At 42.1% G+C, this 16,793-nt stretch overlaps 1 protein-coding gene and 1 pseudogene across 1 annotated transcript in view; one reads left to right on the top strand and one right to left on the bottom strand.

The window, feature by feature from the left end:
* LOC150075725 (fasciclin-1-like) overlaps positions 1 to 16,793 on the top strand; it is a 315,668-nt gene that overhangs the window by 135,443 nt on the left and 163,432 nt on the right. Inside the window, exon 2 of the mRNA XM_090388130.1 lies at positions 14,480 to 14,630. Within this exon, the coding sequence (XP_090244256.1) occupies positions 14,480 to 14,630 (151 nt within the window). The remainder of the gene's footprint in view (positions 1 to 14,479; positions 14,631 to 16,793) is intronic.
* Positions 12,568 to 12,684, bottom strand: LOC150075726 (5S ribosomal RNA; annotated as a pseudogene).

The raw sequence follows: 16,793 nt of genomic DNA on the forward strand, positions 1-16,793 counted from the left end.
TCTCCTTCTCTTCTCAGACAAGTATTCCTTTCTTTAATTCAGCCGCACCTCACCTATGGAATCATCTCATGGGGTACCACCAGCCAAGAATACCTCGCGAGAATCAACTCCATTCTCAATCGATGTGTTAGTTCAATTTTGGGCCTTCCTTGGAACGCATCGGTTAGTTCGAGATACAAGGAAGTGAGACTCCTAAGCATCTGCAATAGCTGGTAGATGCTTAGTGAGACTCCTAAGCATCTACCAGCTATTGCAGAAAGCCGAGGCGATCCTTGTTTACAATGCTATGAAGACAGCAGACTTTCCCCCTCTCTTCAGATCCTTTTTCATGACCACAGACGAAGAAGAAATATCGTACAATCTAAGAAATGAAGCCAACCTGAAGATTCCGCTTAACAGAAAAGTATAAAATAGAGAAGTGCTAAAACCTGGAAAAAACTTCCTGCAAAAATCAAAAATGTCAATTCAAGAAATTACTAATCGAACACATCACCAGATGTCTGATTCAAATTACCTTCCACTGAACTCCTGGATTTTAAAAACACCAACATGGAAATAATGTACAAATGTTGAAGGAGGCAGTTGGCAAATAGTTTGTAAATTTCTGTGAAGACAACTCATCATTTTTCTTTTCTCTCCTCATTTAATTTAAAAATGTTCACAATGATGTTATAAGTAGTGATGCTTTTTGAAGTCTTCTGTAAAGAAATGTACAAAAAAAACTCCAATTTATTTGTCTTTCCTGTTGAACATTACCTGTAAAATTTCAGAATTGTACATTTTTCAATTGTATATTTGTATATTCATAATTTTTTAAGGGAACACCCCCTAAAAACCCATTGGCTTATGTGTTCTCCCTCCCTTTTTGCTGTTATCTCCCAAGAAAGTGTAACATAAAATAGGGATAAATTAATTATCATTATTATTATCGTAAGCCCTCTCGGTCCATCACTGCCAAGGGCTTTCTGCAATTCGTTTCTGAAACAGCCGAATCCTTTCTCGAATGCGACTGACAGCTGTGTTGGAGATAAAATAACATTTCGAGTCTCATCTGAAGAGAACTTCGAATTTTAAACACAGTTCGAGTCTTAAAGCGTTTCTTCTCACAAAAGGAAAAAGTTATCCGGCCAACATCCTGCACTTAAACGCCAGTGGTCCCCCAAGGATCATCCTTCGAGCCACCGCTGTTCATAACTTTCATTAACGGCCGTTTCTGGATGAATTTCACCAAACTCTCCCTCGCATCCTCTCTCTCTCTCTCTCTCTCTCTTCAGTAAAACGCTGGGATTTGCATCGCCGTAATTACATTTCAGTCGGTGACTTCCTCTAAGCCAATCAAAGGCACGAGATGAAATCAATGGAAACAGTGACGTATCCCCCCCCCAACTTTTTAAAATATTTATCTGTCCCGTGCATTTATTCGCCATATTGCCGATTTCGTGCCGCTCAATCAATAGAAGCCCCCCCCCCCCTAAAGTGCTGTTTGACGGCCGTGTTCTAAATATTCATTACTCCGTCGACGACATGGCGCACACTGGAAAAATATCTTTTTTTTTTATGTCCTTTTTTGCCGTCTTTGTGGTCCAGCTGTTGTCAACACGATCCGTGATTAGCTCCATTCTGATTTCCAATTCGACACACGAGCGCCATTTCCATCCCCCCTCCAAGATCTCCAATAGCCGAATGCCGGCGACACGATTGCATATTCAGAAGGCGCGCGAAAGAAATCCACTGTCGGGATGATGGAATGACAAATCAACTCGCGAGTGAGTGCCACTGGAGTGAAAGAAGAGAGGACACTTCTCGGAAGCCGGAAAAATTGAAGAGAGGAGGCGTGCGGCGGACTGCACATTTCAAGCGAAGTTCATTCGAGTTTGGAGTTTACTTGACGAAACAGAGGCAGCGAAGATCTGTTTAGTCGTAGAGGAAGCATTCTCATAAATTCGTTGTCCCTCCCTCCAAACACAGAATGGGGGAATCATGAAATCCCTCCGAGATAATCCCCATTTTGTGACAGAAGGAACAGATATCACTGGAGAAAATAGATGATACGATAATAGTTAGAGATGAAGAAGATGGTAAGATTACAGAGAGTGATGCAGAAGGAGAAGATAGAAGATAATAAAGGTAAAAAATGAACATAGAGAAGATGGTACCATGATGGATAGAGATGTAGAAGAAGACTAAGAAGCTAGGTGATACGATGATAGAGAGATTAAGAAGTTGGAAGAAGAAGATGATAGAAGATGATACGATGATAGAGATGAAGATGGGAGAAAACAGATGATACGATTATACATAAAGATGAAGAAGCAGATGTAACATGGAGAACATAATACGATGCTACATAGATATTAAGAAGATGGGAATGATAGATAGAGATTAAGAAAATTCCTTCTGTATATAATAAAGAGTTCTTCTTCTTCTTCTAAAATGAGGATGATAGAAGATGATACGATGATAAATAGAGATGAAGAAGATAGATGATACGATGATAAATAGAGATGAAGAAGATAGATGATACGATGATAAATAGAGATGAAGAAGATAGATGATACGATGATAAATAGAGATGAAGAAGATAGATGATACGATGATAAATAGAGATGAAGAAGATAGATGATACGATGATAAAGATGGAGAAGATGATAGAGATTAAGAAGATGAAGAAGATAGATGATCCATGATAGTAGAGATTAAGATGATAAATAGGAGAAAATAGAAGATACAATGATTGATAGAGATGGAGAAGATAGAGATGAAGAAGATGGAAGATGATAGACAGATGAAGAAGAAGATGATTCGATGATAGATAAAGATGAAAAAGAAGATGGAGATCACAGAAATGGAGAAGACAGATGAAGAAGATGATTCGATGATAGACAGCGTTGAAGAAGAGGAAGATGAAAATATACACTGAACTTGCGAATTAAGACGTAAACCTAGAATCTCGTAAATTCTGAGTCCAATAATATAATTGAAAGATCTGACTTTGTTTTAAAACCTCGCTTCTTTTGGTTCAGTCTTCACTTTCCTATTTTTTGCTGTAAAATTCCCACCCCACATTTCACGATTCCCTCTAGTGAGCCTTCTTGAACAATTGCAGATCTCCAGAAGTTGTCAGAAAGTGCTCGTGGTCTTTCAGCAGCGGGAGTGGTTGATGAAGGGACATCGCGCGTTTACTGCAGCTGGGAAGAGAAGAAGAACGAGCGGGAGTGGCAGACAGAAGCGACGAGAAGAATTCACTCGAAAAGATCCAGTGATGGAGCTATTTTCATGATAATGAAGTTCTTTAACTGGAATGCGGAACCTACTTCACTGCTTCAGAAACGAGCGATTATTTCTTATACCATCCCTTAAGGAACGCACCTTCATTACGGCTATTGATTGCCGTCTCCAGATCTACGCCAGAGCGGCGTAAAAATAAATTGCTCATTATTATCGCCAGTATTCAATCCCGGCAATTTGTGTCCATAGCAACCGAACGAATACTTTTGCAGTATCACGTTTGCTTCCACTGTAGCCGAGCATGGAAGGACCCACGGTGCCGGAAGGGGGAGGGTTAATAACTTAACCTTTCCGGCGAAAGGACGCATGACCAGGGTCGAAACCGATATTGAAACCGCGCAGGGAGAGAGAGTGCGAGGTTATTCAAGATGTCCGTTTGCTGCAATGTTTCAGTCGCTAAAAAATTGAGGTTGCCGCATCATCGGCTGCCATTAATCGCTGACCTTTGCTGCCGTCTCTTCCTACGCAGTGTCGAATCTCCTTACACGCCCAGCCGAAAGAAGCGATGGCGCGGTGCCAAGAACAAGAAAGCCCATTCGTGTTTCCACTCCACCAAATCGGTGTTACTTTGGAGTTCGGAGCGGGCAGATGGTGCCGATGCTAATATCCTTCGGCAGACCTTTGACCTCGGAGCGTCTGCACTTGGTGGAATGGAGCGACTAATGACGATCACTAATGGTTTATCACTCGACGAAGTTCTTTACCAATTATGCGCGATGGTCTTGTCATTGTGGCGCCATCTATTGGCGGAAATATAAGACGGCAGGCGCCATCAAACGAAGGAAGTCCAAATATTCTATTTCCGGGGCAGCTGGTGACACGAAACCGGGGAAAGGCCGCCGATTTAATTTATGGGGAATCCGTTTTTTGTTCGTTGTAAAAGGGGGATCGGAAGGGCGATGATACTCCGCCGGTTTATTAAGCGGAAATCTGGTTGCTTCGAGATAGTTTTACGTCTTCGAAATTCAAGCAGAACGCACCCAGTGGGCCGAGAAACGCTACTCGATAAAATCAATATGCAAAGCGCGCGAAGCAATGCCAGCAAAAGACAAGTCGGCGTACAATGTCGTGCCCGGCGTTCAGCATTCGCGAAAGGAATTCAAACGTCGGATTATTTCGGCGAAGTCAACGCGTCTGCGGAAACATTCGAATAAATCTCGTCAATTTTAAGCGCATGCGCATAACTGCCAACTTTTTCTGACGTAACTTGCAAAGCGCGATGGGCGAAGAAGGTCGATTCATTGAACTGGCGATCAATTAAATTCGATACTTTTTTTTTCTATTTTTTTTTTTTTTTTTTTTTTTGTCAGGAAGAAATTGTTTTTGCGCCGCACTGCCACGTCGACAAGCGTTTTCTTTCCTTTTCTGTCTTTCTCCGTTTACTTCTTCGACGCAATCGATTTCATTTTCATCGCTAGTCGGTCGGTGCCGCCCGAAAGAGCTTCGCCGGAATTAACGGCGAAAGACAAAGGAAAACAATTAAAGCAACGCGTGAAGGTAAATTAAAAGCGCTATCCAGAGATCTCCGGGCGCATTTAAGACGCGAAAATGTATCAGAACCGAGATAAGGAGCTTGTTGAGACTTAAGGAACTCGTTAAGGAAGTTGAAGATGCAATGAGAGAAACACATCCGCCAATTAGGGCCGGCAAATTGAAAATATTTCATCGCACTTCGATTTGCACTCTCTCAAGAACCCGGGCGCGAGGGTAGGGTGGGGGAAAGGGAAGGAAAATTATTTATCGTTTAATAAGCCCCCGTGAGTGCAGTGACGGGTGCCGCTTCGATTTCTAAATTTTGGGGCTGCCGATGAGGGGAGGATGCGAGACGAAGACGCTGATTGGTCGCCGATGGTGCGAAAAGTACTTTCAGGAAAATTAAACGCGCATTAAGATAATTTGCTCGTATCCTGGCACACAGATAGATAGCAGCGCCCCCTGCACGTTACCGCATTTATAACGCTGTCGTTAATATTCCGTGACGGGTGGGCGTAAAGATATTCGGGGTCATACATTACGGAAGAACTCGCCTGCCATCGCAATCGGAGGCGGCGATGAAAAATCTGCGCCCCCTTGTCTCGCGCTCATCTCGAGAACAAGAAACGTTTATCAAACTCCGCTTGCCTTCGCCAAGGATAATTCTTCCGGCGAGAGAGGGATGGTGTCTATCGCCCCCAGAAGGTGGCGCCCCTGTGCGCGTGTGTGTATTTTTAGCCCATTGTCACGCTCGCAAGCATCGACTAAATTCTGGGCGAAGCGCGGTATTGACCTCCGAAAATGAATTACGCCAGGGATCTGTCGAACATCTTGTTCTGGTATCGCAGTTATCCCGTAGCCCCCCTCCCCAGCCGCTGAAAATGTCATTTCTCTCCTCCGAGTGCGTAGGGTGAAGGGCAGGTGGTCTTCCTGCCAACAGTGCACGTATCGATCTGTGGCCGGCCGGAACAGCGCAGTGAGGGGGGAAGGGGAGGGGGCATTATTCCGTACATCGGAATCTGCTTCCGCAATGCTGATACCTTCCACAGAATGCCGGCGACCACCTGAAGACTGAGAATTTCCCGCTCGTGGTTGGTCGAAATTGCACTTTGACCTTCGGTGTCGACGAACAGACACATTTTAACACAGGCACCAACAACGTAGGTGGTTGGGGGGAGGGGAGAAGGGAAAGTTTATACCGTGTTCATACAAGACGAGCACGTGACATGCCACAAATTCGCTCTTCAACCGCCTTCTCAACGAATCTCAAGGTGCGTGTTCCAAGTGGGACAGACAGCTACGACATACATTCAGGTCACTGCAGTTCGTTGACCTTTTCCGTGACGCGCAGCACGCGATGTGATGAGTCAGCAGCCAGCCGAAGGACTGAACAAACAACATATAACAGCAGCTCGCGCATGAAAACTTCACAAAATGCAACTTTCTTCTCTCTCTCTCTCTCTCTCTCTCTCTGTTCTGTGTGCGTGTGTATACAGAGAGAGAGAGAGAGAGAGAGAGAGAGAGAGAGAGAGAGAGAGAGAGAGAGAGATGCTGAAGGCACTGCGGCTGTTTTGATAGGAGAACCAACGTTTTAAATCCGACATTTTCCAGTCTAAATACATCCTCCAACTGTAAGCAGGGCGTGAGCAGCTTCTGGAGAGGATTGGATTTGGACTATGGTAGGTCAGATCTTCTGGAGGACTCTGAAAAATCTGAATGCACAACTCTTGGAATATTTGGACAACTGGCTGGATGAAGCCAGTGTCCAATCCCACTGCGAAATCTCCTCATCCGCTGCAGAACTAGCGCCTCCGTAGCCAGGTGGGAAGGAGCAGCAGTGCGTAGCACACGTTTCTTGATTAGACCGGGGTTCGAGCCCGTCACCACCAAATACGGAAGATGCGGAAAGGTCAGGGAATGACCACCGCATATCCCGGAGCAATATGGCCTTAGTTGCTAATGCTCCTAAAAACCAAATAACAAACAAACAAACAGCTGCAGAACTTACGTGCTTCGAACAGTGGGCCTACTTGCTCTCACTGTGAGGGGAAGGTCTCCCTCAGAACTACCCTAAAAGTTCTGCTTAATGGTGGGTGAGGACAACCAGCAGTGCGTGGTTGCTTGTGCGGAATCTACCAGAAGAGCGTGGTATTTTCTTTCGAAGCTCTGGTGGTGAATGTCGAATATGGGTGGTGTTGGAAAGTTCTAAACAACTGCGAAGTACAACAGACGGTGTCCGTTCGAGGATCGCGCAGCTGAATGCTGCAGGCACGTGTACAAGAAGGGTGCACCGTAAGAGAGTGCTCAGCAAATCTGCCTTGCAACGATTTCTCGAGGAGCTAACCATCGAGTAGGGTGTTTTGGGGTGAATAATGCACGCCCTGGCGCCTCATCACGGCACATCTGCACTACGACGACCACCAACTACAGCTTCCAAGGCCGTATTTATTACGTGCAGTCATGGAAACGGGCAGACGGTAAAGGGTCTACATCGCTGCGTTGATTCCTGATGGTCGTCGGATTGTTTATGTTCGGGCTAAGTGCAGCACTCGCGCACGTTAGAGGACTTTCGTTTTGCTGTCCGTACACGGGAGGGTAAGCTTCTTCCCCTCCCCCCCTCATGAAGGACGTGCCGGGTTCCGGCAAATCACGAGAAAGTGCGCTCGTGGAGGAGCGAATGAAAGAAGTCTCGTTAATGCGAGGGATTCGAGTTCCAAGCGAAGGCGAAATCGACGTTTTACTGATCTTCCACCTTTTTAGTGGGTGGCTTTAGATGCACGTGCTCCCGGGCGTCGTACGATGACCCCTCACGTCTCCTCGCCTTTACGCATTTAACAAAGTCCATTTGAAAGTTCTTGGCCAAAGTATTACTGTATCCTCCGGGTGATGCTGTCTGTTCCGTTGGGGGACGATGGGGAGGAGGAAACCCATACACTCTCTCTCTCTCTCTCTCTCTCTCTCTCTCTCTCTCTCTCTCTCTCTCCAGTAAATCCCACGTGCCGCGCGGCATCACCAGAAAGCTATCCCGGCCGTGTTTGCCGAGTTAGTCCGCTAATGGAAAGATGTATTGCCGGAAATTGCCGCTTGCTTGCTTACTGCTCAAGCGGGCTCACCCCACGCTGCATCGCTAATTGTACTCAAAACTCCGTAGTCATGGTTACGCTGTTCTCTCGAGAACGAACACCTGGATGGAGGAGTACGCCTATCGGTGCCGGCAACCAGACGTGGGCCCGAGAACGTAAATGGGCGACGTTTGCAGGGAGGGGGGGGGGTCATCAGAAAACAGTTGGAAAAGGCATTCGTTCTCAACAAGGTGCCCTCTGAACATCGGAGACACTTAGCAGCGGGTGGCGTGTAGAATTACCCCGAAATCCGCGAAATGGGAGTACAAAGACGAGACAAGTCGGGTGTAAAATGTTTGTTCGCGTTTGCGTCTTCGATTCGGTCTTCGTCGAGTTTTCCTGTTTTGTTGACAACCACGTGATTAACAAAGTGAGCACCCAGAAAAATTTGATTTCAGGGGTTACATTTCTTTGATGTTCGTGTCTGAAACGTCATTCAGGAAGCCAGGAAACAATTTAGCCCTCCTTAAAAGAAATGGACATCATTTCTTTATGAAATACAGGTTATTTGGTTTTTTATTTAGGAGCATTAGCAACTAAGGGCATATTGCTCCGGGATATACGGTGGTCATTCCCTGACCTTTCCTCATTCTCCGTAGTTGGTGGTCACGGGCTCGAACCCCGGTTCAATCAAGAAGCGTGTGCTACGCACTGCTGCTGCTGCCCACCTGGCTACTGAGGCGCCACAAAAATAGCAAAGGTTAAGCATCTGTTGCGCATATTGAACAAGTTGTGCGTTTGCAAGTTCTTTCAGTTCAAATATGCAACTCAAATAAGACATTTTACACTTTTTTCTAGTTAATAAATATAGCGAGATAAAAAAAAAATAGGAACACACCGATAGGTGAGAAACAGACGAGCCCTCAGTAATCGGCATAAATATTTACGTCAATCCTGCTGATTCCGATTTTTCCAGATAATTTTCTGCTGCCTTCCCGAATTCTTCGGGAAACATGCTTACTAAACGCCTCTTTATTGAGAAAAAAGTTAAAAGTCCTCATTAGAGCATCGATGATAGAAATTGTTGGGAGTTCAAAAGTTGGTTTAAACAGAGATCCTCTTTTAGAGGTCCGTATTTACTAAAATTTACTTCTTCCATCTATTGCAAGGAGTTTAAAATGAGCTGACCATTCTTTATAAATCTTAGGGTTATGATGTTTTTTCTCAAGAAAATAATTTAATAAATGCCCTCTTACTTTTTCAATATCTTTCATAAGGCCCTTAGTCAAACAAAGCTATGTCGCTATTGATAATCCAAAAAGAAGGCGAAGAACAGTAATGGACCCGAAGTCCGAGGAATGGAGTCCGAGGAAGCTCTCCTCAGGGTAATTGGGATGGAATTCAAAACTGAAAACTGCAGCGGTCTCAATTAAAAAGCTGTTTACCAAAAAGTAGTGCAGAACCGGAAACTCTCTTTGCTAAGTGTGCTCATTAGTGTTATAATGGAGACCGGGTCAAAGGTTTCTCCTGATCGATGTAAATTATATCCGCCGTGTTTGTTTTAAGAGCGGATTAAATTAATTGTCAACAACCTTTGCTTTTCGAGGCAGCAGCTGTTCCGCGCTCGCTTCTGTAAATAAGAGAACTGTCTTGCGCGGCGAACGGACGAGGAAAAGAAACGGGTCAATGAACGGAAATTGAGAGCATTATTTTGAGAAAGTCAAGTATGGGCAAATGCCCCTGCCTTATAGCCGATATTGTGCTTATAATTGTCTCCAAATGGTTTATTCCTCGTAGCACAAATGCATTTTTAGAGTTTGTTTATTAATCCCGCCCCCGGATCTCCGGGCGGATGATTTCCCTGGCGATGTATTAGCATGCAGGTATCGTACGGAAAGTGATTTAATATTTATGGGGAATTCCTACCCCTCCCCCCCATGCTACAACACGAATCCAAGTGTATCCGCTTCCACGCTGAGTTAGCTGGAGAGGACCAGAAGGGTGTGTTCGCCAGATGATTCATCCCTAATAGGATCGAACACTACTCTTCTTTATGTGGCTTCTTCAGTCTTAAGGGGGAGCGTCGACGGGGGGAACTAGACAATGCCTATCCATTAGCTCGCTTATCGAGATGTTGGGAAGCCTTAAAAGTGAATATATGTAAGTGTAACGACATCCTCGCTCTCCTTTTGTATGAAATTACATTCCGCCCCCCTCGAAGTCCGAAAAAAAATTCGCGCCCGAATAAAGTTGAAGATATCAGTAACGTAATATTTGATTCGATTAAAAATCGATTTACACAACAGGTCGCATTTTTGTATAGAGCACTATACGTTTATTAGACAGAAAAAATGTTATTTCGCTTTTTTTTCGAAGTTTTTTAATCTGTTTACAATAATTTAAAATCGATTATTTTTTTATAGCAGCATATTTCAACGCTGAAATAGGTTGTTGGACCTAAACATCAGCTTTGAATCATCGACGCAATGATTATGCAAGATTGCATTCCACCTGTATTTTGGACCAAATGGCAATCGCTTTATATTTTGAATAAATCGCTAAAAGGTAGTATTTATCCTTTTAATAATTATCGTGCAGTCACCCAGATTACCAGCTTTGCAAAATTATTAGATACATCGTAAATTCCACTGACCGGCATGAATCCCTGAAATAACTTCGACAGATTCTCGTATGAAACATGTTCAAAGAACTCAGATGTGTGCTTAATTATGTGCTTTTCAAATATTGTACTTTAACCACCGAAAACCAAGACCTATAGTTCGTTTAATCATCTTTTCCCTCTATTTCATCTATTTATTTATTTTTTCTAGAGCATTCAATAGAGAATGTTCTAGAATATTGTTGCGTGCGGAAGAAAGGTCGGGATGTATCTGGAAGGTTCTTGAACTTTCGACGGTGTTCTCTAGAAACATTGTGAGCCTTCTGGAAACCTCTACCGACATATATAGGAGTGGTTTTGCACCAAGCAAGCATTTTCATTCTTCAGAAAGTGTTTCAGACGCGAGTGGTGAACAAACCAAACTGAACAAGTTTTTTTTTTGGTGAATGATTGTTTGTAAATAAGTGTTGTGTGCATTAGTGTTAATCGTGACCTGTATTTAAATTAGAAATAATTTCTTAATTGTGTTCTTATGTGCGCGTACCTCAACCGCACATCAAATATGTCGCGTTCTTGCTGAAATAAGACTGACAGCTTTTGCAACATTTGTGGAGAAGTGGTATTGAAATCGCAGCGTGAGCCACTGTCACAACTTGTGAGAAAAGTCTAAGAACTCTATTTTGGATGTAAGTTGGAGATCAAGATAAAATATGGGCTCAAAAGATTTCTGTAGCTCATATTCAAAGACCTTAACAGACTGGCTTAAAGGTATTCATAAATCGAGGCCTCTTGCTGTTCCTGAGATATGGCAGGAACCTCGAGACCACATAAACGATCGTTACTTTGCATTACGAATACTTTCCGGTTTTTTTCTGAGAAATTCATGCATAAAGTAGAATATCCCAACACACCTTCTGCTCTAAGGCGGGTTCCTCACGATGGTACCATGCCAGTGCCACAGCCACCAGAAACTCATGAACTTGACCCTCTTTCAGGATCGGAAAAGGAGTCTCTCCAGAAGGTTCCGAACCCAGAACGAGTACAGATATATACTTTTCTCAACTTTTGATACTGTAAAGCCGCATCTAATCACTCAAGCAGAATTAAATGAGTTCATCAGACATTTGGCCCTCTCCAAAACCAAGGCTCAATTACTAGGATCGCGGCTTCAGCAGTGGAATTTTCTTGAAAAGTGTGCCAAGGTACCTATTTATAGGAAGAGGCAATCTAACATAACGACTTATTACTACATGAATGGTGCTTTGATTTATTATTACAATGTCCAGGAATTAATGAAAGAGTTAAATCTGGAACACGTTCCCGAGCAGTCGAGGCTTTTCATTGATTCATTCAAGGTCAGTTTGAAAGCAGTTTTACTCCATAATGGGAATAAGTATCCATCAATACCATTGCCCCATTCAATTCACATGAAGGAAAAGTACGAGAACCTACAGGTTATTTTGCGAAAAAATAAGCTATCAAGAATAGGGCCCATTTAGGGCTAGAGCCTCAAGCTGCGAACAAATTTGGACTATATATGTATAACGTGCTTAAGCATCATAATACACAGCCATTTCTGAATAAACAGAAAATTTTCAAGAATATCAAGAGTACAAATGGAATAAGCTATCAAGAATACAAATGGAATATCTGTGCCAACTAAAAGTGGTAGCTTTGCTGACTGAGTTGCAAGGTGGATACACTAAATACTGCTGCTTTTTATTAGCATTAGCAGAGGCATATGATGCAAGAAAGCAAGCTTATGCAGCATCAGCCACGAAAAAAAAACTTCCCCTTCACCCCCCCTGTTCGTTCGAAATACCTGTCCGGCTGAGCCTTAAATTTATTTAGGCTATCAACTTCCACAACAAGGGATGGAAGTCTGTTCCACCAGCCAACTACCCGCTGGCTAAAGGCAAATTTCCGTACATCTATTCTACATCTGTCTTTCCTCAATTTGAATTAATGCCCTCTCAGGTGATTATTCTGAGCAAGAGGAAGAATCCCATCAGCATTGAGCATGCTCAAACCATTCAAGGCTTTATACACCTCTATCAGATCACCTCGCCGGTGCCTAGTCTCCAGACACTGTAATTTGCAAAACTTAAGCCTTTCTTCGTAAAAAGCCAACTACACCCAGTATTCCCAGGTGGTCACCCTCCCAAGTACTAACTGGGCCTAACACTGCTTAACTTCGGTGATCGGACGAGAACCAACTATCAGCCTAGTATGATAGTTGGCTAAATTTAATTTTTCCGAGGCTCGAACCCATGTCTTCGTTACTGGCGGTCTGGTGCTTATCCCCACGGGTACCCTTTCAGTGAGAGTGGGGCGGCTTACGAAGGGTTGTAGCACATCCTCCTTTGGTCGATAAGTCAAAAATCTATTTGTCTCCATTGCACATCAAGCTAGGTTTGATGAAAATATTTGTGAAAGCGATGGACAAAAAAAAAGGAGAAGAATAATTTTCCTGTTTGAGGCAAACGTTTCCTCAAATCAATGAGGCCAAGATGAAAGGGGAAATTTTTGTGGGTCCTCAAATCAAACTACTGTTCCAAGATGAGGAATTCAGTAAAAAAAATAAATGCTACAGAAATAAGAGCCTGGAAGGCATTGGAAAACATCTGCAGAAACTTTTTATGCAAAGAGAAATCACAAAATTAAGTGAAATTGTGGATGAACTAATTTTTGCGACAATTAAGATGCAACGTGTCGTTAAAGCTTAATTTTCTACATTCACATTTGGACTTTTTGACTAAAATCTTGGGAGCTCTCTACAATGAACAAGGTGAGAGGTTTCACCAAGGTATTTCTCAGATGTAAAAAAGATACCAAGGAAAATGCATTCCAAATATGTTGGCAGGCTGCCGTTGAAATCTCGTACGGGAGACACCAATGGACGATTATAAAAGGCAAAAAAAACGAAAAATAAGTGTTCTGTTATATTATCTGCCAAAATAAGGTAATAGACCAATTTTTCAATATTTATTACTGTGTGTATGAAATAAGTTTTACTAGTTTTTGAATGTAATCCCTTCCCCTTAAAATTGGTCGGTATGGCAGCAATATGGTCGCCATATTTGAATTCAGCAAGAACGAAAACAAATGTGTTGTTTTTCTTCCTATTCATCTTCCTATTAATCTTTAGATGAAAATAGGAAGATAACTTCCTATTTTCATCCAATTTCCACTTCCATTCAACGTGGCTTTGGTACTGGGAGATCAGTTGTGGCCAACCTGGTTTGTGTTCTGCCATTTTGCGTCTATCTGAATTGGCAGAGACGACCGGGATGATACTCATTAGCACAATGGCAATGTTAGTTTTACCTCTACTGAAAGAATTTTCTAATCCACATTGGTCTGGAGATTATATAACCCGTGTTTCTAAATTGGAAGGTACAAGAGCTAAATTTATAAAATAGCTTCCTTGATGAAATTGCTCAATCAACTGGGAGGCTCTTTTACGGGTTCAGTTATAATTTAGATTCATCAAAATATAATTTCACATACCTCAGAAGAAGAAGAAGAAGAAGAAGAAGGCAGGTACTTGGAGAAACGGTTATTGCTTAAACACAGAATTACATCTCGTTAAACGTTTCCCCCTTTAACACCAGAAATCCTAAAACATTTCATGTAAAATATCGAAATCACAGTCCATTGTTCATCTCCAATAGATTGGAAATATCGAGATCCATTTTTTGTACCAGAAGAATTCAAACGGCAAATTAAAAATATAATATTCTGCAGTTTTTAGTATTATGAGTGGTATCTTTTATAAAATGGTATATTTATATTTTTCTCACACGTTGTAAGTGGGTCATCCTTGTAGGTTGGCCCACTTACAAGTCACCCTTGTACCGATTTTTGTGTGAAAATAACGTTAAAAAATAATAATAACGAGAGATTTTTTAAAGTTCGTTATATGTTAATATGCAAATTAGAGAATTCGTGTCTTGGAGATTCAATTTATTAATTATTTTTCACGCAAAGTGTATTTTTCGTATAATTTTCTAAACTTTTTTTTTCTTTCTCGCAGTTCTACCAGATGGTGAACAAGGATCAGGTGATGCAGGTGCTGCTAGACAGAAGGCAGGTCACCGTATTCGCGCCGACCAATGAAGCGATAGATCGGGCTAAACTTACCAGAAATCTGGATGAAGAAACAGGACTGCCTTCGTACCACGTCTGTAAGTAGAGGATTTTCTTTCACTTCATTTCATCCCAACATCTGCTGGCTCAGTCGTACGAATTCTTTAGCGCGACGGGTCCGCTTGTTTTTGCCTTCCTTAGGGGAAAATACACCGTGGGTACTAATAGCGCCTAGTGGCAGTAGAAAGAGGTGGCAGACTTCATACGGTGGTTTATTATCGAGGAACATTTGACGCGTTGCACTCCTGAGGGCGGACTATAATTAAGAAGACTTCGGGATCTGTGGAAGCTCCAGTCCACACGCTAGATGGTGACTAAGCTCTAGTGTAGCGTATCTTTTTCCAACAGGCAACTATAGCCGATAACGCATCCTCCATTGCAGTGGCTTTACATATATTAAACTAACAGTAGAGACATGGGGGGGGCTTCTGCACTTTGAGGACAGATTCCCCACATGACTCTACCTCTAAAGATCTGATTAGCACTTTATATATATTTTCCTTTTAATTTCTGCACTTTAAATTTTAAATTGAATTTCATTTTACGATGAAATTGTCGTGTTTTAAATCCCCTCGCACTCATTTTGTTTTTGTAAAATATAATGCTAAGTGTAATTCAATTAATTAAGTTTTGTTGGAAGAACGAGTTAATTAGTGCGCCAAAAATGTCGTTTGAGGCAGGTCAAGTGAGTCGAGTGAAACAGTAGCGGGGCGTGACCCTAGATGTATGCATTGGCACAAAAATTTGGGGCATGCAGGCAACTTAGCGCGTAGAATTTTTATCAACCAGTGCTTCTTTATTTTCGAAGCAATCAGCGCAATCTACCCACTTATGACACCATCCTTCTGCTGGTTTCACCATTCTAGTTTCCCTCTTCTTTGCATCCTTTCAAGAAGCTCGATGTATTCTCAGATGAGATCTCCATACTTGAACACAGTATTCCAAATATTGTCTTACAATTGCCTTATACAGTAGAACTATGACCTCACCAGCTCCACAGGATAACGTTCGGACACCATGGGCTTTCCTCGCTACTTGTTTTCACTCTTCAGAGAATTTCATATCTCTCTGTATTGTAACTCCCAAATACTTTCCTCCTCCTCCTTGCTGTTTTCCAAGTGTAGGACCTTGCATTTAGCAGCATTAAAACATAGCTGCCACTTCCCTAACCATCTTTGAGGTCTGTTCAAGTCATCCTGGAGGAGTGCTGCTTGGCACTGATCATTAACGACTCTCCCAATCTTTACGTCTTCTGCAAATTTTTACACCACGCCCTTTATTTTAAACAGTCCTAGAACCGATCTTTTGGGAAGGGGAAGAAACTATCTGACGTTAGCCCAATTTGAAGAATATCCTTTGATCATAACTCTTTATCTTCTACCCTATCCAACCTGTTCCAGCTTATAAATTAACCTCTTGTGCGGTCTTAGTCGAATGCCTTGTCAAAATCCAAATGAATAATGTATTTCTTTCTTGCTGCACCTTACAGCATTAGCAATTTGCACAGTGAGCGCTATAAACAACTTTGCATTACATAAAAATACAACAACAATACAGCATATGCATCAAATCCAGTAAATCTAAAAAAATCTCCAAGGCAAAAATGGAGTAAAAGAAAATTCAGTTGAACTGTAAAATGGAGAAAATTCATAAAAAATACTGTAATTCAAAAAATATGTTTATGTATTTCCAACATCCAACCTGCGTCACAATAGCTAATTTATGGGTAGTAAAACGCGATTTTCTCTTTTAAAAAACCTTTCTCTTTCAGAATTCCATTTATATCGAAATATGCATGTATTGAGCTTTAAATCGTTGCTTCCATGTTCCCTACTACTAAAGTCAAACCGACCGGTTGGTAGTTACGCACTTCGCTATAAAAAATCAGTGACTCCATTTGAACATCCAGATGGTATTGTAGGTGGACACGACTTATGGAAAAATAATGAAAATTTAATAATATTATTGACGCGATCCCGTGGATCTCAATAATCCACTAGATGAACTTTTGACCATCACCCGCTGTTCATCGAATAATTAGCAGTCTTCTGTTTCTCCTCCAAAAGTATTCACGATGTGTTCTAAAGAAGAAAGTCATCTCCTTCTCTCTATTTGACTTCATTTATAATTCTATCTTTCTTGCCTTCTATATCTCTCTCTTTTCCTTTCGATTTTTGCCTTTCCTGTTTCCCCTATTTTCT

This window comes from Mastigoproctus giganteus, chromosome 13, assembly GCF_048544385.1.
Source record: "Mastigoproctus giganteus isolate SK-2022 chromosome 13, ASM4854438v1, whole genome shotgun sequence".
In the NCBI taxonomy this organism is placed as follows: Eukaryota; Metazoa; Arthropoda; class Arachnida; order Uropygi; family Thelyphonidae; genus Mastigoproctus; species Mastigoproctus giganteus.